The sequence below is a fragment of the Rhinolophus sinicus genome, chromosome 16 (genome assembly GCF_057876585.1).
Source record: "Rhinolophus sinicus isolate RSI-liver-muscle chromosome 16, RSI-T2T, whole genome shotgun sequence".
Classification (NCBI taxonomy): Eukaryota; Metazoa; Chordata; class Mammalia; order Chiroptera; family Rhinolophidae; genus Rhinolophus; species Rhinolophus sinicus.
In genome coordinates, this window is record NC_142516.1 from 62,381,448 (window position 1) to 62,405,940 (window position 24,493).

Sequence of the window (24,493 nt, forward strand, 5' to 3'; positions counted from 1 at the left end):
AATTTGAAGCCTTGTATATGTGAGTTAACTCTTTCTAAACTGTAGGAATTGTTTCTAGGCCTATTTCCAATCAGTATTTTCATGATCTGGCAAATTATAAATATGAAGAAAGAACAAGATCTACCTGGAATATAAAATTAAGCTTTTGGAGTTACACACATGTCTTTCTGAGTGCATTTGACAGTTTTAGTGTCTTATGCTTATCAATATTTAAAAAGTATAGCTCTATGTGAAGAATCCTTTTTATACTTCTTACTCTGCCTCCATATAATAAACTGTAAACCTTATATATTTTTGATAAGTAGAATTTCTTTTTATTTCTGTCACTTATTTACACAAACTTCCATATATTTTTAACATGTTGCATACCCTATTTTGTAAAATTGTAGTCCAAAACAAACCAAATCATCATTGACAAGTAGATATGAACTTGTACTTTATCAATGAAAGGAAAGATATTTTCATTTATTGTGCTTGGTTCTAAAATTATAATTTTAGCAGCATCTATTCTTACAAAGAAATTGACTTGGTACCAAGATATAGATGAGTTAACTGCATGATCTTGTACCTTTTTGTAGCAGGGGAAGGACAAAAGAGACAAGAAATTGACTTTCTAGCATAGTTTTGATACTTTAGGTGATATGACATATCAGGAAATGGAAGAAATAAAAGGAAAGGACTTAATGCTCCATTTTCTAAATTTAACTTTACAAAAGCCCAGTAGTCTTAGGGATTCAAGATACACAGCTCTCTAAACTGGTAGTTCTTAGTTTATGAGCCATGGTGTCCATTTGTACCACGATCCCTTCATAGGTGAGCCACCAAAATGCGATCAGTGTACACAATTAATGTTTGCTATAATACAGTCATCGCCACACTGTCTTCTAGAAGAAACGTTTTGATGATACTGTCAGTGTGTCATTGAGCAGGGGACAACTGTGGCAGATGAGAGGTGGAAAGCTTAGTTGGAAGATGTAACAAAATGAAGTCTCTATCTCAGGCCACGTTGTGTACAGCTTTCTGAATCTTCCAGCTTTTCTCTTTCTCACTACCTTGCTTGGGTTCTACACATCTGTCCAGCCCCTGGAGATGAGCAGTTTGGTTAGACTGACCACATGGTTCTTGGTTTCAGCCTTGGTTCCTATGTACAGACGCACCCAACCCATTATCTGACTTAGGAAATCAACATTAAAATGGCCGCATCCAGTGGTCTCCAAGAAAGTTAACCATTTCAGGATTTCTTTTGGGATTGAAAAAGTTATATATATTCATTATGAAATGTATAAACAAACACAAGAAGAAAAATTTAAATAATCTATAATTCTCTCGCCAGAGATAGTTTTGATATTTTGAGGACTCGGGCTTCTCTTCCAATCTTTTTCTAAATATATATTTTCAAGACTTAGGATCATACTGTTTTAAACCTGACTTGTTTTTACTTCACAACATCTAATGAATGTATTTCCCATTATAAATGGTGGCTGTGTGTTACATTAAATAAAGGTAACCATTTGGTTGTTTGTTTCTTAGTTTCTTGGGAAAGTTTCTCTTAAATTGCCCAGTACCTTTCTAGCTGAAGTAAAGAAAAAAGTGTATTTTCATGTGTGATCACACATGTGTGCACTTACATACAAGTTTCTCAGTATGTATTTGTGGCTTTGATCATTATTTGGAAAATTAAGCCAATGAAATAGGGGCAGCTCTACAGAGAAAGCCGTAGTGATGTTAGTAGTGGTGCTCAGTCCTCCTGCCTGCATCACCCCAGATACTCTCTTACCAGGGAGATAATGAACGCTGTAGGCGGAAGTAGAGCTGGTGACTCTTCACTCTACCTGTCTGCAATACTAATAAAATAATCATACCAGGTCAGACAATCAAGTTCGCGAACTCATCCTAGAAAAAGTGCTACATACCTCATTGCTGAATATCATTACAGTCACCTTTGAAGTACTCCCCTTGGGAAGCTATGTACCAATGCCAGTGCGTAGTCCACCCTTCAAAGCAATTTTGGAACTCTTTTTCTGGAATGGCCATCAGAGCTGTCATCATAGTACCCTTGATGTCCTGAATGTCACCAAAATGTCTTCCTTTCAATATTTCCTTTATCTTAGGGTAAAGAAAGAAGCCACTGGGGGCCAGATTAGGTGAGTAGGGAGGGTGTTCCAATACAGTTATTTGTTTACTGGCTAAAAACTCCCTCACAGACAGTGCTGTGTGAGCTGGTGCATTGTTGTGATGCAAGAGCCATGAGTTTTCGTCTAACTTTTTCAAGCAGCCTTTTCAGCACTTCCAAATAGTAAACTTGGTTAACTGTTTGTCCAGTTTATACAAATTCATAATAAATAATCCCTCTGATATAAAAAAAAGTTAGCAACATCGTTACAACAAGTTTGCGGACTTAATTGTCAGACCTTGTATGTGGATGCTATCCTTTCTGTGCTGGGAGATACCTATTGAATATAGTTAAGGGAAAACATTTTCTCTGTGCCATTATGAACATTCATTTTCTTTTGGGAATATTATTTTTGTTTTGTTTCATAATTTAACTATTTTGCTTTTGAGTGCAATAAAATGTTGGTTTACAAAAATTCTTTCTGTTACCAAATGGCTCATTAAGATTTACCCACCTCTGGGTCAGTACTTCCCTTCACTGTCTGATAGGGCCACTACCATCACCACTTATTTTCTTTGTAAAGTAGCCCTTTCCTTCTGTCAGTAATTTATGTCCATATCTGATCATAGGCTTCTGTAGGGAGTGGTAGTTTAGGTGAGAGATGCGTATCCAGGGTACACTAAATATAATCGGCATTTTTTTGAGTTAGCTCATTATCTCAGCTTTGTTGGTGCTCCATGCCCCTTTCTCTGACATATATTTTGTCTAAATCACCAGTGCCTGATTAGTAAATTTGTTTCCATTGTAAAGGATAATCAGTACTCTATAGTAAAAGCATGTCTAAATACATAGAAGAAAAAAAACCACCTTTTTTTGAGAGCTACAGCAAGGTCATTGCAATGGTATAAAGGAATGGTCTTTGTGGATCTCATTCGAGTTATTTCTGTACCAAAAGTTTAGTAATGTACCTTCAAATTCTCACTTTACATATGTCTTATCTTCTCTCACAGCACTAATAGTATTCATGGAAACTTTTATCATTTCTCTTGAATGTGCCCACTATTTTTCCAAACTTTGAAATCTTATATAGTCAATAAAAATATGAATGAGTAAATTCTCTGGTTTTCTTATGTAATTAACCTCACATTACTTTTGCCTTCAGTGTCACCCACATAGCACATATTTATAAGCTGTTAATAATAATTTTGTCATTTATTCATGTGTCTGAAAACCAACACATGATTTGATACATCTCTCATACATCAGCTTAAACACAGCATGGCTCCCTGACAGGTCTGTTAACTTCTCATAAACTTCTAAACCATGTACATGAGAGATTTTGTCTGTTTAATAAAAAGTCAGATTTTTAGGTGGAATCTTTTAACAACTGTGATCTGTATTTTCCTTCATATTTTCTCTCAGGTAATTCTCCATTCTTCCTCCATATGCCTGAGGATTCTTACTGCCTCTAACGACCCTTTCAGATATTTTTTTCTGAGTTTTCTCTCTCCCACAGTCAAAAATTATGTCTTTTTCTGATTTTTTTCCCAACTCTCTGGCCTCCATTGTTTTTGATGAGAAGTCAGCTGTTAATTTTATTGTTGTTCCATTGTACCACAGTGCAACAAGTTGTTTTTCTCTTGGTGATTTCAACAATTTGTCTTCGGCTTTCAATATTTTGATAAATTGAGTATGAATTTACCATACATGGAGTTTATTGAATTCCTTAGAAGTGTAGATTAGTGTTATTCATCAAATTTGGGATGTTTTCAGCCATTATTTCTTCGAATATATTTCTGTTTCTTTCTCTCTCCTCTCTTGTGGTGCTTTCGTTATACATATGTTGTACATTTAATGTGTCCCACCTTTCTGAAGCTCTGTTATTTTTTTCTTCATTCAGTTTTTCTTTTTCTTTTTCCTCCCCTGTTCTTTGGATTGCTTAGTCTCTATCTGTTATTAAGGTAGCTGATTCTTCCTTCTGCCGTCAAATCTACTCCTGTGCACTCTGGTAAATTCTTCATTTCTGTTACTGTGATTTTTAACTCCAGAATTTTCTTGTGGTTCTTTTTTGTAATTGCTGTTTATCAGTAAATAAGTATTGTTTATTGACATTCTCTATTTGATGAGACACTGTCATCATACCTTTCTTTACTTCTGTAAGCATTAGTTCCCTTGAGTTCTTTGAATGTATTTATAATGGCTGCTTTCACGTCTTTATCTGTTGAATATAACTTCTGGCACCTAAGTTTCTATTACCTGTTTTTTTCTCCTCTGTATGGGTCACACTTTTCTAGTTTTTGGTTTGTCTTTTGCATGACTCATATTTTTGTTGTTATTGTTGTTGTTGAAAACTGCATATTTTAGGTCAAATGTTGTACCTCTGAATATTGTCTCCTCCCCAGTTTTGGAGACCGATTGTTGAAATTGTTTGGTCACTTGTTTACCTGCGTAGCGACTTAGCTGGACTCATTCTGTGTTGTCTGTTTTACCGACATTGTGTGCTCTCGGACTATCTGCTCAAATTTTTTCTCTAGTTTTCATCCTTTAACCTGGCTTCCTAGGGTTTTCCTTGGGTCTATAGAAACCATTTATTGATCAAAGTTTGTGATTCAGCCACTTTAGCCAGTTGGATTTGTGTGTGGCTTGTAGACTGCTTTCACAGTTCAGGGACTTTTGATCCCCGCCCCCCAACACACACACACACACACACACACACACACACACACACACTTAGCCAAGATGTGGTGGTCCGAAGTCCTCTTTCCAGCATCTCCTGAGAGGGTGCCGCACGGGCCGTGCGTATGGTCTTTCAGACCATGAGGGGTGAATGTGATTTTATTTTTCAGCCTGACTTCCTCCTAGATTAGAGTGAGTATGGTTTAGCCAGTGTGTGGTCAAAGTGTGTGCTTAAGCCCTTAGAGTCAATAAGGCTTCCTCATCTTGCTGATGGGTCTGGGTGTGATTTGTGGAATGTTTTCCTCTCTGCCCCATGTACCACTCTGGTTACTCCTGAGTGGGTACAGCCTAAGGTGTGGTATCAACATTACGGACCTTCAGGGTGAGTGTGATCCCAGGGGAACTCTTCTTGGATGTCTCTCATGCTTGGATGTCTCTCGTGCTTGGATGTCTCTGGTAAATTTATACATGGTCCATCATTTTGCGTTTTTGCTACTCATATTACAAAGCTGCTAGCCCCCACGTACTTAATTGCTTGCCACCAGAACCTCCATTGCTCTTGACTGTTTCCTTAGGCGTGAACTTCTCCCTACACTGTCCCAAGTAAAATCAGTGTCCTCAGGCAGCATGCTGGAGCTCTGTCATTAGGGCCTGCCTCTTCTCCTGGGCAGGACCTCTGCGCCATTGCACGGGTTTGGAGCAGGCACAGTAGCCTGTTTCTCTCAGAGTGACAGCCCTTCTGTACAAGCCAGCACTGAGTAGCCCCCGGCTTCTTAGCTGGCTCCTCTTGGTGTGGAATCTTTGCCCTATGAGTGCACTAGAATTGGGGTGGTTGAGCCCCGATGTTCTGAGCCTGTCGCTCCTGGGACAGAGCCCTACCCAGCAAGTGGAAAGTGAGTGGAAGAAGAGAAATATCCTCTTAGCATCACTTGCCCAGATGTGTGCATGTGCAGTGCGGGGTGGGGGTAGTGGAATGAGAAGCATGCGGCCTGCCCCTCGTAGGTGAAAGTGTAGCCCGGGACTAGCAGCTGGGAAGGGAGGGAGCCCCCAGGTTCGTGGCTGTATCTGCCCAGAGTACAACTTCCCTCACACCCTCCTTTCCTACTTTTCAAGGCTTTGCTCCAAGCTAAGTGACATTTAGCTCATCGGGACTAATCTTTCCTTGTTGTTGAGAGGGTTCATTGGGTAGTGACTTCTCATTGCTAGTACTGTGAATGCCTCCTCATGGTAAGTGCTCGATACGTGTCTGTGACTAAGTGGATGGATGAATGGATGTGTATCATATTTTTCAAGTGATGCATTTAGATTTACTCAAAGGGTGTGGTACATGCAGTTGGGATTTTGGGTACTTGGTAGCTCTGCTGGGTGTGGAAGTAGGTCTAGACTCTGCTGGCCCAGCTCACTCATAGACAGCCAGAACTTTTAAAAAATAAAAAGGGTATGAAGAACTACTGCATGACATGTGAATAAGAAAAGACAATCCAACAGTAGGGCAAACATCCCTAACAACAACAAAAATAGGTACATGATATGTATAGGCTGCTTATAGAATAAGAATCGCAAAAGATCAATTAGTGTGAAAGGAGGGTCAATTTCTCTAATAATCAGGAAAATGAAAACAAGGTGGTAATATAAATTTACAATCATTAGTTTTACAAAAATTAAGAAGTCTGACGAAACTAAATATTGAGGAAGATGTGGAAAAATGGGAATTTTGGTACCTTACAGGCAGGACTATAAATTAGTGTAACTGCTTTGGAGAGTGATGTGGCAATAGCTAAATAAGTAGAAGATTCATGCACTTGTGTACCTTATGCCACATTAATTTCACTTAACTCCTAGAGAAAACGCTCACTCATGCAGCAGGAGATGCAGGGGGTGCTTATTACCGTACTGTTTGTACTGGTAAAAAATGTAAAACAGCCCAAATATGCATCACTAAGGAAATGGATAAATAAGGGGGAAGGCAGAAGGAGGGCTCTAGAAGAGGGTAAATGGGGTCTAATATAAGATAATGGAAAGAGAACTGACTCTGGGTGGTGAACACACAAGGTGGGATATAGATAATGAATTACAGAATTGTACACCTGAAATCTATGTAAGTTTACTAACAGTTGTCACCCCAATAAACTTTAATTTAAAGAAAAAACACACACAAAAAAGCAAATGTTGATACATTCTTTCAGTGGAACACTATGCAGCAGTTAAAAATGAATGGTCTGCCATTGGGAAGGAGAGTAGTGTGTCGGGGGGTTGGGAGAGCATTTTATTTATTTAAAAGTATTCATACCAAAGGGAGAAAATAGTTCGCTTTTTGGAAGCTGAGTGGCGTATAGATGGGTGTACACATTTTGGAGTTGGAAATAATATGCCAGATTTCTATGTGAAACTAGTCTTCCTCTTTGATCTTTAATTTTTCTTCAGGAACTGGTCTCTTGTGCTTAAATCTAGTTTCTACCTTGGCACATTCCCTATTTGAGTGACATTAATTCATGACGAGTGTAAAGAAAGGTACCTGTGTTTAGCTAGTAGAAAAGAAGGAGAACAACATTCATTATTCATTAAATAACAAGAGAGTTTCCCTCTATTTTTTTTCCCACAGTATAACTTTCTCTTGCAATGGTAGTGTGTTATCTAAAACCTTCTGCTTTACTAACGATATTCTCCTGAGCTTTAAATGACAGGTTCAGCATACTCTAAGTTAGGAAATATTATGTAAGAGTAGATGGTAATTCACTCAAGAGAAACACAGTTTGCAGGAAACTATAAAATAATTCATTGGGAAAATTTATTTTAGGTTCCAGTAAATTAAGTCCCCCTGTGGGTTTTCATGGACTGTGTAGGGAAAGGGAATCATAACCAAAACAAAAGAACAACAGCGATAAAACCTATATATTATGTTCTCTAAGCTTACTTAGAGAGCAAGATGTTTTTATTAGCAAGTTTGGGATTTGATGCATGCAGGACTTCTTCCAGAGAGACGACATATGTTCTCTTGTGCATGCCAGACTTGTGGCAATCACAGTTCTCTGGTCCTGCAAATGAAAGCGAAACGCTGTATAGCCGTTATGGCAGGAATGAAACCTTTTCCTAAAGCAGCATCCTTTTTTGAATGCAAGCTCTTATTTGGCTCAGTGGCTTTGCACTAAGTCTATCTAGCATGACATTTTAGAATCATAAATATTTCTGATGTTTCACCTTCATTGCTCTTAGTAGAAGGCCTTCGTTTAGTCCCAGAGGACCTGCTGGGTCTGGCTCTTGCAGGTATCTCCAACTTCACGTTGGGTGCTTCCTCCTTCTCTCTCTGACCTTGAGTCATGCTGGCCGCTTGGAGGAGCCGTGCTTACCCCGGAGGCCAGGGTCTTCGCATATCCTTTTCATGGCATCTTCAGTGCCTGACACATAAAAGGAATTCAGTCTTTTCCAAATGAATGAACGGCAGCAATTAGAAGGTGGCTAAGCTGTAAGGTGGTCGTGGCGGTGATGGGGATGTGGTGGGAAACAAGTGTATGGAAAAGGTAACACCTGTGACTCCTGATCCGATCATTAGTGTTTGAGAGGCCGACTCTTTTACCCTCCTTTTCCTAACTTTTTTCATCACATTCTTATCAACAGTCATGCCAGCATTTTACCTGAATTTTTAAAACACACGTTTAAAATACTACTGCGGTCGAAAGTGCCCAGAGCTGCTGCTGGTTTCCTGTTTCCTATATTCCCCATTTGTCTTCAAGCTTTGCCATTGGCTGAGGGGTATTTTGTGAGAAAGAAGGAAAGGCAAATGCAATGATGGTTCAAGGGAACGACATCAAATAGAATTACATGGAAAAAAAAAGTTAAAGGAAAAAACAAGCAGACCAAGTGGGTCCAGTGGTGGGTGTGCTGTTCCACTGCCTTCTCTTCTGCTCACACATTGAGCGAGGCCCTGGGAAATAGAGATGGCAAGATCAAAATCACGGCCTTCCGGGAACTTGAAAAAGTTGGAGAGGCATTTAAATGGGTAATGATGGTACAAAATGCAGTGTACCAAGTGCTAACCAGAGTTAGGCCCAGGCATGGCGGGAGGACAGAGGGGATTGGACTTCTTCACAGAGGAGGGCACAATTAACCTGGAGACAATCCGATTCAGTAGGAGTGTAGGCAAAGGAAGGAAGCAATTGATTTATTATTGAAGGACAGTAAAGCCCAACTCATTTTAATCAGTCCTTGTTTGTTACCAGGAAAATGTTTAGCCACAATGTTTAGCAATATAAACAGTACGGGAACAAGTTAAAAATGTTACCCATTACAGTATCCCACAGTGCGGCTGATCCATCCCTCTTGATTACGATCAGCCCAAGTAGACCTTTTCTTGGGAACCAGGAGTTTTATTGGATATGAGAATGAGGGGACCTGGGTTTCAGTCCTGTGTCTGGTAGGACCTCGCTGTCTGACATAAGGCACCTGTTCATCTTGACCCTACTTCCTCGGTGGCTCCCATCCCTGCTCCTCTCCATACTTTCCGGCGTGTACAGGTGCCCGTGGGATGGTGTGTTCCCATCACAAACACAAATTTACTCCTGCACTGATTCTTTTCTGATGGGTGACCCGACTTCCTCTTTCTTACAACCCCCACCCCAAGTAAGAGTTGAAATCTCTCATTTTGACACACAAAAAAGTCTATACTGCATTGGCTCATGGATGTATCCACTTTCCTCTCATATTCTCTAACCTCTCCTTGCTAACTCAGTGAACTAATACACCATAGAACTCTGATAACGTGAAGTGACTGGATAAGAAAACTTAAGGGTTCACTTCTGAAAAGTGCGTTCTCAGTATAACATCGCCTTCTGAAGTGTAAATTTGAATTTATTTTTAATGAGTGACAGGTGCCCACCAGAACACCATTTTGCTCTTAAAGATGCTCATCTGTCATGATGCCGTATATATTAATGGCTCTCCACCCTTTAGTTGACCTGGGTTTGGGAAAGTGTGTGTGTTTCTCTCTTTTACCACATGCTAAGCCTGGGTAGCAGCGTTTTGGGAACCTTCAACTTCCAGTCACCATGTCCATGAATTTCCACGTGTCCTGTCACCTTGTCACTTTTAAGTTACAGGGTCATGTCGTGGTATGTGGAGAGTAACGACACTGCTTTCCATTATGGAAGCACTTTACAGTTGACAAAGCTTATTACTCAGTTATATTATGTAGTCTATAACTTCCCTGGGAAGCAGCTTTTAATTATCTACCTCTTAAGTTAGAAAACTTACAAGTGAAAATGATGTGCCCAAGGTTACCAACCTAGAAAAAAACATAAAAGGTTCGTCAGCTTATGGACGTATAAACAAAATGTGGTATCTCCATACATTGAAAGTTATTCTACTGTAAAGAGAAATGAAGTACTCAACCAGGTTATAACATGGATGAACCTTGAAAATACTATGCTAAGTGAAAGAAGCCAGAAATAGCACCACATAATTAGAAGATTATATTTACATGAAACTTCCAAACTAGATAAATCCAAAGAGACAGAGAGGAGATTGGCGTCGTCCGGGGGTGGGACAGTGAATGGAGTTGGGGAAGTGACTGCTAATGGGTATGAAGTTTCTTTTTGGTATGAAAAGTGTTCAAAAATTACGTTATGGTGATGACCACACAAATCTGTAAATACATTAAAAATAATTGAATTGAACACTTTAAATGACTGAACTTTGTGACATGTTAATTATATCTCAATAAAGTGGTTAAAATTGTCAATTCACTCTTTTCTTCCTTACATCCCAGAGCTTAAGGACAAGTGAGTTCAAACTGACTGTCACTAGGCCGCTTTCTTGGTACATATTTGGCTGCATTATTTTCCCTGCCATACCAAGAGGTGCCCAGCCTCGTCTTCAAAGTCTCTCCCTTCTGAGTTTCCTCTATCCCTTCCTCGCATGTCTAATTTGAACAAATAAGAGGACAGCCTCTCAGAGTCCCCGTGTTCACCACCTACTACTCATGAGCAGGTGCTGACATTGGGGCATTAGTAAGCCTGTGCAGAATTCACACCAGAATATTCTTTCCTGTGTCCTTCCCATATTCTCTTTTCTGACGTAATTTCATTAGAGTTCTGCAAGCAGCCAACCCTCTCAGGAGCAAGAGCAAGTCTTCCACGTAGTTGAAAAGTGCTGGGCAGAAACTTGAAAGCAAAGGAAGCCATTAGTGCCAGTTTTTATCGCTAGGATCGTATTTAGAGCCTGTCCCCAACTTTGTGCCTCTCTAAGCCTATAGAAAAGCCCAAACTGTCCCTATTGTTTATTAAATGCTATGTATATTTGTATAAGAGTAAGAAAAATAACTATTGTTACATAGTTGATTGAGGCAGTAGGAAATGGGATGATAAAGGCTGTAGCATCTTTCCACATCTGGAAAGCATATTGGGAAACAAAGAATTAAGTTAGCATGGGATGCAGTGGCGTTACTTGAATATATGCTCCAGCTAATGCAGCAGCCTTTGCTCTTACATATATACTGCAGGGGCTGAGGACACCTAGTTCTTATACCAGAGATTGTGGGTGAAAAAGCAAACCATGAATTTGTGTGATAGGTGGGGGGAGCTGCCACCCTTTCTCCTTCTCTGACTTCAGAGCCTGCAAGGTGTGAGTCTCCAGGGAGAGTCGGCTTCACTGCAGGCAGCAGACCTCGCAGCTCGGAGTGGAAGCAGAGTGGTGCCTCTGTCAGTGCACAGCCTCTTTGCAGGGACAGGATGCTTAGCGTGCAGAAAATCCTGCCCAGGATTGTAAATGGAATATATCTCTCTCTATATCGTTGGGTCACTAAGGCGCCTTTCAGATTTTTTGGTTCAGATGATGGAATTTCTGCAGATAGGAGTTATCAAACTTGATAATCTCAGACAGGGATCCATCTTTCTGCGTTTTGTATGGTTATTCTTTGTCCGAATGTAATTCCTTTGTCAATGGATCAGTGATCTGTATAAGATAGTGGGCCTGGGATTTCTTCATTGAATCCAACTGGCTGTCCATCTATTTTCATGACTGTCTCTGAAGTCTCTTCATATCTCTTATTGTTATTTAAGGTAAAATTTGTGATTTTTATTACAGCTGTGAGCATAATGCTTGTTTTCTCTGGCTTAAGAAGGGAAGAGCAGTTACCTCAGGATAGAGTGTGGCTGCCACATGTGACATAAAATAATGTATGAAATACTTGTAGGAGTTGCTCAAGTGTCTTGAGATACCCATTGGCTTGCAATTTGTCCCAGATGTTTGCTTTCTGCAGAGCTGAAGTACCCTCCTTGAATGGATGGAAGGAGGCTGTCTAAGCATGAGTGATGGGAATGGAGCATATTCTAGCTGCCTGCCCTGCAGCTGGGAACTGTCAGTTATTCTACTTGTTATGAGTATTTCATGCAGTACTGAATGATAATCCTATAGGCAGAGAGCGAAATGGAAGAAATGCTATACACAAAAAGTGTGAGGCTGTAGTTCCTGTTCTCTGATCCCTCGTATCCCTTACAGCACGTACTTTGCCTTTGAGCCCATTGCACCAACCGACATCGGTACACAGCAGTTTGCATGGTCACATAGCTGTCAGACTCTTGGAATAATTGTTCTAAGTACCACCCACCGCCACCTTCTCGTTCCTCCTCTGGGCTTGCTTACACTCATTTGGAAAATGACTTCCTTGGTTTCTTTGATTCTTCTCTTTCCCAATTCTTCCTCTACTTTCTGACCTTTTTTCTTGGTCTTTGTGTTGGCTTTCCCCCCTTCCTGTCCCTAATTTTTTGGTGATGCTTAAGGTTCTCTCCTTGACCGACAACTGCTCTCTGGATACACATTCTCCCTGAGCAATCTCATCTACTTTCCCAATTTTATAAATCAAATACGTAACTGCTGATTCCATATATCTGTTTCTTGCCTTGATCTCTCCCTACAGGCTTAGACTCATATACTCAGTTCCCTGCTGGACATATTTACTGGGACTTCAAACCCTATGGCTCTGTATCTGAGTTCTGCTCATTTGTATTCATCCATCTTCCAAAGCCTGAAACCTAAGAGCCATCTTAGAATTCTCTGCTTCACTCCTGTATCATATCAGTCACAAAGACCTGTTTATTTTATGTCCTAAATATTTACTGAGTCTGTCCTTATTCCCAGAATTTGTGGTTTAAGCCCTCATCATTCACTTGGATGATTGCAATAGCATTCTAACTGATTTGCTTGGCTCTAATCTTGTTTTTTTTATAGTCTTCTATGTGTAATCAGATGACTTAATTAATTTTACTGCATTACCCAGCTTAAAACCTGTTACAGGCTCCCCCATCAATTCTAAGATAAAGTCTAAGGTTTTATAGTAAGACACTTTGGAAAATATTTTGGCAATTTTTTTAAATGTTAAATACACACTTACCATAAGACCCATAATTCTCTTTCTAGCTCTCTACCCAAAAGAAATGAAAACATATATCCACACTGACTTGTATGCAAATATTCATAGCAGCATTATTTAAAATATCCCCAAACTGGAAGTAATCCAAATATCCATCAACTGGTGAATGGATGGATTAAAATGTGGTATAACCATGCAATGGAATACTATTCACCTATAAAAAGGAGCTAAACTACTGATACATGTAATGCCATGGATGAATCTCAAATATCTTATGTGAAAGGAAAGGTACTAGATATTTAAGATTACCTATTGTATGATTCACTTATATGACATTTCCAGAAAAGGTAAAACTGTAGAGATGGAAAGCAGATCAGTAGTTGCCTAATGGTGGGAGTGAGCATTGTTAAAACCCGGCACAGGGAAACTTCTTGGGGTGATGGAGTGTTTAAAATTGGATTATAGAGATGATTACACACCTAGGTAAATTCACTAAAACTCAGGAAAAAACCCCCACAAAAACACTAGGGTCTTTAGCGTGGCATAGAAGGCTCACTACCATTCTCCTTCTGCTTTTTCCTGTATCCTCACTTTTTATCATTCCCTGCCTTATGTTCTGAGCTCTGGAAGCACTGAAATATATCTAATTTGCTGCATACACTGTTGTTGTTATATTTGGTTTTTGTCATGTAGTAGCTTCCACGTGAGAAAATTTCTTCCTGTATCCCACGTCTATCTATCCTTCTGGCTTACCTATACACATTTGAGAATTAGCCACGCTGCAAGAAGCTGTCCCCACCCTTGTCTTCTTATTCAACTAGGATAAAACTGTCTATCCCAAGCTCTAATGATTGTCTACATATTTTTTATGTACTTACCTCATTACAGTAAGTCCTCACTTAACACTGTCAATATGTTCTGCAACTTTAAGCAAAATGATGTGTAACAAAACCAGTTTTGTCACAGGCTATTTGATATAAATAAGAGTTAAATTCCTATAGTATCTCATCAACTTATAACGAAATGACATTGAATAAAATGATGCTATTCGAGGACCTGCTGTATATTGAAATGGTTTGTGTATCCACATATCTCACCAAACTCATGTTCCCAGAGAGCATGCGCCATGTCTTATTTGCATATGAAATCTCCAGCACTAGCAAAGTCCCTGGTACATAGTTGGCATGCAAGTTGAGTTCTGTTGTATTCATTGTATTCATTCCATTTGGTCAGTTTAATCTAAAGATGATTTCTTGTCTTTTTTTTTTTTTTTTTTTTTTAGAATGAGAATCTGGGGGTTAAAGTACCATAGAGTTTCCTTCCTTCCTTCCTTCCTTCCTTCCTTCCTTCCTTCTTTCCTTCCTTCCTTCCTTCCTTCCTTCCTTAGTTCCTTCTTTCCTTCTTTCCTTTCTTTTTATTCCAAATGTTTTGCATGGTATTTTCTCTTTTTCTCTCTTGCCTAGCTTATTATCTACTTTTGATGTGCTATAAATAGCACTCCATCTAGGTTCTAGGTCATTCATTAACCAGGACTGAAATCTCAAATGAATTACTGGTACCATTTTTCCTCTTTGCAGCTTCTGTTTTTTTTCCTCAAGGGAATTTATGACTGAGCTTTAAATAGAATTTAAAAATGCAATATGACATAATTCTAGCCCTAAGTCTTAGGGTCTATTTTTAGAAGACACTGTCTTTTTATATTTTGTTCAATTTCAGTGGCTTATTGCAGTGGACTAGGAAAATGTATAAAACTTTTCCTGTTGTCAGGGATGGGAAACTTGATGGAAATATCATCCCCCTCTGTTGAAACTTGCTCCTTACTTGGTGAGGAACTAGATTATTTGGGGAGTTGAAAAATAGAGAAATACTGGTTGTTTTATTATACTGTACATTTTTATACTTTTAAATTTTTTTTCTAGAAGACAAAAATAGAATCATTTGCAAATGAAACTATAGGTGATAGTATATACTGTCTTTCCAGGGAGGGACTGAAACTGCATGATATCCTATAATAAATCCTACCAAGTCCCTTTGAGGGGGTGTATGTAATTAGCTAAATAGTCTGTGGGAATGTCTCTTTGGGTAAATGGAGCTTGGAAAGTTTTTCCTGTTAACCCTGGTGAACCACCCCAGACACAATTAGAACATCATGTAAATCAATTTCTGAATTTTCTATGTAGTGTTTGACCAGAAGCAAAATAGGCTGGAGGCTGGGAAAAGGACCAAGTGCTTAGCTCACTAAACTCAATTTAATGTTTTTAGCTCCAGGTGTTCAAAGAAAATCAATCTTAATCTTATTAAATCAATCTTAATCTTATTAAATTATAAAAACCACTAGTTTTTATATTATATAAAAGAATCCTTTCCACTTTTCTTCAATATATAAATTCTATTTGATAGTAAGAAATGGGCAGAATTAGCTCAATTTAGATAGATCAAAATGCCTTTACTCATTTTCAAAGAAAACCTGAAGTTTCTAGATGGGGGGGTGGAATATGAATATATATATATATATATATATATATATATACATATATATATATATATATATATATATATATATATATATATATATTTTTTTTTTTTTTTTTTTTTTTTCCGAAATTCACTTTCAAAACATCATGGCATTTAAGCATTCCAATTTAATGACAGCTGAGAAAAACTAGTGTGAAACTTATATCCCACGGAATGAATTCACCCTGCCTTTCATACATGAGAATACCACCATCTGGAAAAGCAAGATATACTTTATTTAGCCAAATACCAAGAAAATACTGCTGTAAGTTTGACTCTCCTGTTTCCTTCTGCACAGTTGATATGTCATTAATTATTTTCATTGTAAATTTTATTTTGAGTACCTTTCTAATGATTAATTATTAAAGAACCTTCATGAAGAGTCACAATATGGACTTTTATTTATTCTCATAGGTGATGGTTGTCTACAAATATTGGGAAAACAGTACAGTGTCCCACAGTGGTAGTTCAGTTCTTTCTAAAGATCTTGTGCATTTAAGTGATGTTGTTCTTTAATGCATGTAGAATTTTTTTTTTTTTTGCCAAATGTAGGAAACCAACTTAAAATTCTACCTTTCATGTAAGACCACTTGTTAAGGCACAATAAGCCCCTTATTTTAATAATGGTTTTTGATAGTTTACAAAGTGCTCTTACATGTATAGTTTAATTTAATTCTCCAAAAATCCAGTGTTAGATGATGTTGGTTTTCATTTCTTGGGTGTAGAAATTGAGGCACTAACAAGTTACGCATTTTCTCTTTCATTCAACTGTTTGATGTCATCATCAAGGCTAGAATTCAGGTGTCGTGATTCTAGATCCAATTAAAACAATTACCTCAGGTGTCTCTTATTGACTTAATTGTCATTGAGGTTGCATTATACATGTATATAATTCTGTGGATTGTTCCATGGTACAGGTGGGCAGGATAATGTATGAGTTCTGCTTTCTTCTTTTGACAGACTAGTTATGCTTAACTTATGGAACATTAAAATAATTCTATTTTAATATGAGTAAACAGATAGTACAGTACTTAATAAAATTATTTTTGATGATTTTTAAAAAGCACTTTGGAAAAATATTATATTTACTTTCTATTTTATAGTGTGGGTACACACACACATAAACATGTTTGCCCACATGTGTGTTTATATACACACATGGACATATACATGTAAATTAAAATACATACGTATTTAGAACCATGATTAATGGGAAGAATGCATGTCATTACTCTTAATTGTAATTGTACTAAAAGTAATTTGGTGAATGAATGTAGAATGGTTACAGTTAAGAGAATTTTCTTTAACTTAGGCTATAAATATCAGACATTGTAGTTCATTGGATTTTCTGCCTGTTGCTGATGGAGAAAAAGACATTACTCTTTGGAGGGGAGATTAAACTCCCAGAAAGGAGGTACAGAACCAGTGCTAACTCATAGTTAAGGGTCTTTCTTTTGTGAGCAATTTTTGGTCTTAGAATAATTCATTGAGATAAAATTTTTTCAACTCATAATTGTCTGCTCTGCAAGCACTATGTTCAGTAATGCAGTCTCGGAAGTTTTCAAATAAAGAAGCATGTGATCGGATTCCCTCCTTTAATGTCTTATAATTCAGATGAGCAAAGGTCCTCAGCAGTTTTACTCAGGTGGCAAGTTCCAAGTACTCCAACAGATGACGTGTTTCCTTAAGATGCAAAGGAAGTCTAATAACTTTCAACTAGGGTGGGTGGTCAAGTGGATGGAAAAGGTGAAATCTGGGCGAGCATTATAGATAATTGGTAGGATTTGAAAAATAGGAAAGGGTAAGTAGGTCCAGGCCTAAGGAAGAGGGAATAAACATAGTTGGTGGATGGTAAGGAAACCTGGCTTTGTATGATGAATAATAGATATAAAGCTGAACAAAAAGAGAGAAGCTAGGAGGTAAATAACTTCGTATTGTGTGAGGTATGAATAAATTTGGTCTTCAGTCTATTGAATTTCACTGATGATGTGATTTTCAAGGAGACCTTTATAAAAGGCAGTTGAAGAGATGGTAGTTGGCCCTCCAGTGTTTAATGCGATGCAATGCAGGGAAGAATCTGAGCTGCGCTTAGAAGGTGGAGTGGCTTTTGCCTAGAGACGACAGTTAGTGAGGGGGAGCATGAGTCATTGTTGGAAAGTGCAGCATCCTCTGCTGAGAATAGTGGGCATTTATCTCAGCTGTCTCTTGCCGCTGGTTCCCATGGACATTTTTCTCATTTGGTATATGGAGAAAGATAGCATGAGACAACACTGGTGCAGACTCAGAATGAAGACTTTAAATTTAAAACATGAGTTGGTTTTTATTATTTACGTTATTATTTATTTATTTTTTTTTTTTGGAAAAGTTGTGCATTTTGAAAGTCGATGCCAGAGTGAAATGATCAGTCTTACTTGCCTCGTTTTTTGCCTCCTCTGTCATCTTAACATTAATATTTACAAAAGTACATTGTGCTTCGGTTCCATAAATCTTTACTGAGTACATTGTTGTGAGACACACAATGAAGCATAAAGGTAAGATAGAGGAAGGTGAGATTTTGGTTTGGTTGGAATACAGAGTCTGTGGAGAGTGTGAGAGAAGATAAGATTAGAAGCATAATCTCGCAATGTCGTGCTAAGTGGGTAAAAATAAGGAATTTGACTAGAGGAGTTTTTTGTTTGTTTCTAAGATGCACAAGGGCATATTGGTTCATTTGTACAGCTTTTTATTCAAAGAACTTGCTGTTTTTCATTTAACTAATGGATCACTTTCTCAAACGGCAAGCATATTAGCACAAACAGCATCAGAAAACACTCAATACTGTGAAATCTTGGTTTCAGGATTCACTTCACTGGAAAACAGGACAAAATTATTTTTAAATAAATGGCACTGGGGAAAGGAAAACAAAACTAATTGTTGGTTAGATGGGCTCAGGGAGCCTATATTCCTTACCTTGACTCATACATTAAATGATAGAAGTCTTAGTAATGTACTTAAGGAACAGGAGGAGAAAATATTTGGCATACTTCTAAGGAATGAGTCAGTTGTTATTTATCCCATTGTGTAATTCAGTGCCTAGATAGATTTAGATCCTCTGTGACTTGGGGAAAAAAAACGCCCAGAGAACAGTGTAGATTTCATTTTGAATACTCTTATTTTTCCAAGAATCTAATTAGGTAAGACATTTTTTATATCAACCAACCAATCAAATCAGTACTTGTATCTCATTCACTGTGTGCTGAACTGTTTTTCTCAGCGCAGTTCTAATGTCAGCTTTTGTTGAGAAGAGAGATTCTCTCTCTCTCTCTCTCTCTCTCTCTCTCTCTCTCTCTCATACACACACACACACACACCACACACACACACCTTAAATAGTTATAGCTAATGGACTAATGAATTGGCTTTAGTATGAGTTACCAGGACTAGTTCTAAATTATTAATGGACACAGTGATCCCATTTGGTATCCTGTTTGATACAGTGAGCCAGAAACTGTGGTTCTAACCTGTGATAGATGCAAAAAGTGGAGAAGTTAAAGTCATTCTCAGTTAAGCCATATGGGGTTGAAAATGTGATATTGTGGTTTTTGATGAAAGCCATATTTTATACCCTAGAGATGGTCAAAATGTGATTAACCCAAGGTTAACAGGGTTCTCTGTTATTATTACAAATGGAGACATTTCTCAGCTATGTGTTTTTTGTGTGACAATTTTGCAAATAAAAAAATATCTCATTCATAGGTCATGGGAAGGGTCTATTTATAATGATCTAGTTTTTACCAAAATGGGACCTTGGGATACATATACTGAGTTCCCTGGCATTGGAGACAGTCGGGTGGAACTGAGAGTTGATTTGGGCTTGTGTAGCATGTGTTTTCCTTATTCAGTAGGAGATCAACTAGATTAGAGTTTTCCAGCCTAAATTTAACTAAAAACCACATCCTTCAAGAATAAGACAAGAAGGGTAGAAATATGAGCCATCTACAACTGCCACCACTGAGCAAAGTGAAAGGAGGAGAATCAGTGTAAAAACTCCGTTTGATGGGAGGGAACATTTGATAAGCTTTAAGGCCCCTTTGACTCGTGATTTCTTGTCATGAAGATCTGAATGTGCAAACCAAGTCACTGGCATGTAGGCTCCCACTAGGCAGTTCTAAACTGAATGCTAGGGTCTCCCCACCCCCCAATTCTGGTTTGGTAAATGTCTTTAAGAAAGCTGGCAAAGAAGCTGACTGCTGGGCCAGATCGCAGTTGGTGCAGGCTTAAGATTAGGTGGCAATGATGCCAGACCAAACCTGGATCTGTGCATGTTGTTTAAATAGTGACTAGCTAGCATCACCCAAGACAAGTTAAGTGAGAGAGCTGATGTGAAGGGTTAAGGCAGCGCATCCACCTCTGGCTTTCTGAATCTAATGAACTTCAGGCTGAGGAGGCCAGTACCATGGACAGCTCTTCAAAGTCCTGGTGGACATGGAAAGAGGAGCGTTTAGGGTAGGAAAATTCTCCTCAGGTCCTGGCTACACCTCTTTATAGCTAAAGGCCTCTACCATGGATAGGAAACTTAATTTATGCAACCCTCAGTTTGCTCATCTGCAGCATAGGAATAATATCTGCTTTACATAGTTCTTGAGGTACACAGATGATAAATTACAAGTGAAAAATTATGTGTCAGTTATACAAAGTAAAGATGCTTCATATCGCTTTTACTGAGCTTTCATGTTTAATTATTGACCTTTATCTACCTAACATTATATTATGTTAATGAAAATTGCTAGATTCTTCTCAAGGTATGAAAGAACAGTTCAATAAATGACTGAGAAAGACCAGGGTACTATAAGTAGATATGTATCGTATTGATGAGAGGCGGGAGCTAGGATATACTACATATTGTGTAGATTCAGACACAGATTCTTATATTTATTATGCCATTTAATTTTCATAAGAACTCAGTTTACCTGGCAAAGAGTAGAGGAGTCAGTCCACGTCGTGCCTTTCCATCCCAGCATATTTTCCTGTTATTGCTGCGGGGGTGAAATGAATGGTATCTGTATGAAGGGCTAGAGTGGTGGTAGAATTCAGATGATCCGTTACTCCAAGAGTGATCTCTTCTAAAGGTTTTCCTGTGTCAGAAAGCAGAAGACAGAGAGAAAAAACAGGGTAAGAAATATACCTTAGCCGCCAAAACCAGGATATCCAAGCTTCCATGGCCAGGAGACTGAGCCATGCATCCAGAGGCCCTTTTAGAAGGAGGTGAACCATGCTCACTGGGATGATCCAGGTTGTTACTGAGGTTTCTGCAGGGCTGGTCGTGATGGGAATCCTTCAGAGACCCACAACGCAGTGGCTACTAAAGGAAATGGAAAATCGTACTTTGATATCTGTGTGTGATAACTCTGTAGTACAGTGATGTCTTATTGAAAAGAGTCTACCTTTACAGTTAGAGTATTGTAAGAGGAATGAAATTCTGATGTCATTAGCATTTAACATATCTGTCTTGGATGAAACCAAAGTTTTTGGTTTTTCTTGTGATCCCTTCATAAAATTTTATTAGAATTAATTTGAATCTTTATTTCAGTACAGAATAGTATAGCTAATGTTTTATGAATGTGAATCCTACATGTGAAAAATGAACATTTGCACGTATGAATTGATGAATATAAATTATATGATAATGGGAATTCAAAGAAATAACATCAATATCTTTCCATTTAGTCTTCTCATATGTATGTAAGGATGCAGACAGCTACAGGGAGCTTTCTAAGACAGCTGTTCAAGTCCTTTTACTTGAAGATCAGCTGGGATGATATTTTTTTCTTACAAGTTTGATAAATGTTTGTGATTATCTGTTCAATAGTCCATTGAGGAATAAGTTGAAGAAGTAGCAATCTAATTAGGTAAGAATTTTATTTTTCTGCATAGGGAGCATTTTAGATCCATTATCAGAGGGAGATGAGTATTTTATGATGCTGTTGTCCCTCAGAACTTTGAAAAAGAGAATATTAGTGATTAGACAGTAATATAATGATTTACATAAGAGAAAGCGTGCTGGGGTTGAAATCAGAAGACACAAGTTTGAATTGTTTCTTTAATACCTACCAGGTTCATGGTCTTTGGTAAATTGTTTAAATTCTCTAAGCTACAGTTTCGTCTTCATGGAAAGTAGGACTGCCCATCTATGTCATGGAATGATGGTGAGATTATATTAGATGATGTTTGTGAAAGTGCTTAACATTTGTAATGCATTTTTAAAGAAACTTTATAATAACTTTCCGTTTGGTTATTTTCTACAGAAAGTGAGTGAGAAGGTTGGAGGAGCAGAAGGAACCAAGCTAGATGACGACTTCAAGGAGATGGAGAGGGTAAGTCATTACCACGTAAACTTCCCTTTGACATACAATTGCCTGGCTACTAAGCGGCGAAGGGAGAAAGCAAAGGGGAAACTGTTCTCCACTGGTGCCTGGGAATACATTTTTTTTATTTTTAAAAATACTCTTCTTTTTTTTTCCAGTATCTATTTTAAAACAAAAAATGTGAAGTATCCCATCTTCCCTTTGTACTATCCCAAGGACAACACCTCAGGGAAGGTGAAATGCCGTGATGTAATTTGCCGGCTGGATTTTCTCATCATTTTTCCAAATAGGGACAACATAGAGCTGGTGTTGAATTGTGGTGAGGTGGGAAGAAAAGAGAACGTGGATACTGATGTCCCACATGTTTTGGGGAGAGTTTGAGTCACTTTCTGGCTTTAGAAGCCATCCCTTGCAGGACCGTGCCAGCCAGAGGCAGCAGGTGGAGTGGAGAGAAGGCAGCTGTGGGCCTTTCTGACCTTGCATCTGCTCCACTTCCACCGCTTGTTTCACAAGTCAATTTATTGCTTAGACCCTCTTTTTTCTTTTCTTTTCTTTTTTTTTAAATAAAAAATGAGGATGCTAATCCCTTCTTGGGGGACTTTTATTAGGATTAAAAATAGTGCAAATCCTTTAGGATTCTGCCTAAAAGTTGGTTCTCAGCGAGTGAAGGTGGAGGTGATGAGCAAAATAATCCCATTTCACTTTTCTTGTGACATATGCCATACTTCCTTCGTTTCTTTTCTTTCGCTTTGAGCTTGTTTATAGCAAGTGATTCCTAGGCTTATGGTGAAGTATGTATTACATTGTGCAAAGAATTAATTTAGGTGTTAAATTGTGGATGGGTGAAGGAGCTGGGAACACAAACCCTGTACTTGAACAGAGAGAATGTCAAAAGCCTGTGATACCTAGAAACCATATTTTTATTTAGTTCATATCAATTCTAGGACATTCCCTCAGTTTTGCTGTTTTTGCTGTTTGTGGGAAAAGTCAAAGAAAGAAAATTCCTGCATACTTTCTGCCTTGCCGTTTTCACTTTTTCTTCTGATGAGTTCATTGCTGAATGCAGCAAGTTCTTGTTTTGTGCTTCCTATGAGCCAGGCATGTAGGACCTGGCAGTGAACAGGTAGATAAGGTCCCTGACCACGTGGAGTTCATAGTGTACTGCAGAAGGAAGACTCTGGACAAATACTGCCTGGTGTGGAAGGGGAATGACACAGGGTAGTAGAGAAGCATAGAGGAGAGGAAACGCACCCACACAGAGTAGTCAGGGAAGACGTTCCTGATATGTAAGTGAAGATGTGGAGGTAAGTAAGCATTAGCAGAGCCTAATGTGTTTCTGGTAAAGGAAACAACAGGAGAACAGGACACAATTGAATTCCTGAAAAAAAGACGAGTTGCCAAGAGACAGGGGTCTCAGGAAATGAGACTGCAGTCTTTACACAGCTTGTCATTCTGGCTAAGTTCTTGAGATGGACAGCACTGATAGGCTAGGTATCCACTGAGAGGAGATTTACAATGAGAGTCCTCAGTCCCAGCCCGAAGTCTGGGCAGCCAGCCTCTTACACTGAATGTCTGGCAGCCACTTGCCCCATGACTGAAGTCTGCCTTGGTCCCCCTTGCTCATCTCTAGACAGTTCTAAATACCACCTGATCTTCAGCAAAAACTGGTAATCCTGGCTGTTCATAGTTCTGGAAGTGGTATTCTACCCGTCCTTCTTCTATAGCATCTCAGTCTCCAGATACCTAAACACCTGCTCGGAGTGACTTGACTTTGACTCTTTTACACCCTGTAATATTAGAGTTTTACGCTCCTCGTTACGAGCAGCCCTGTACATCTGTCTTCTGTCGTCACCCGATTTTCCTTAGTCCCCCCTTATCCTTTGATGTCTCCCCCCACCCCCACCCTGGAGGGAATTTATAGTATGCCACATGGCCAGTGTCCTGTCGTTAATGATAGATTAGGCAGATATTTCAGAATTTAGAAATTTGGAGTCAATGCGAATTCTGTTTTCTTCATCTGCCAGGACTAAAGGTAATAAGCTAGGTCTCTCACTGTCTAAGCTACGACAAATTAACTTTCTGTTTTTTAAATGAGACCAAAGAGAATAAGAAATTTGGAGAAAAGAGGAGAGTTTATAACTGAACAACTAATTAAGGCTTTGAATCCATGCCAGTCTTGCAGACTAATTGAAATAAAAGAGGATCTTGCAAGTATTTTATTTCAGGCACAGAACCACAGACATCCCTCTGAGTATGAAGGTTTATTTTTCCTATTTCCTAAAAAAATAATGAGTTCCTGAAGCTTTTATTTCAAAATGTAGATATTCTTGCGATAAAGTGAACTTTTGCTGATTGAAGAAGACACCTATGGTTTTGTATTTGGGTTCATACCTAGGTAGATTGAGAGATTTAGATTTCAGTGCAGTGTCGGAATTGTTTCATTCTGTTGTATTTCACACATCTTTTTTCTTATCTATATCTTCA

General features: G+C 38.5%; 1 protein-coding gene across 3 annotated transcripts in view; it reads left to right on the top strand.

The window, feature by feature from the left end:
* Positions 1-24,493, top strand: part of SH3GL2 (SH3 domain containing GRB2 like 2, endophilin A1) — a 191,966-nt gene that overhangs the window by 121,490 nt on the left and 45,983 nt on the right. For all 3 annotated transcript variants that reach the window (XM_074330342.2, XM_074330343.2, XM_074330340.2), the window contains one exon: positions 21,950-22,018. In XM_074330342.2, coding sequence (XP_074186443.1) covers positions 21,950-22,018 — 69 coding nt within the window. The remainder of the gene's footprint in view (positions 1-21,949; positions 22,019-24,493) is intronic.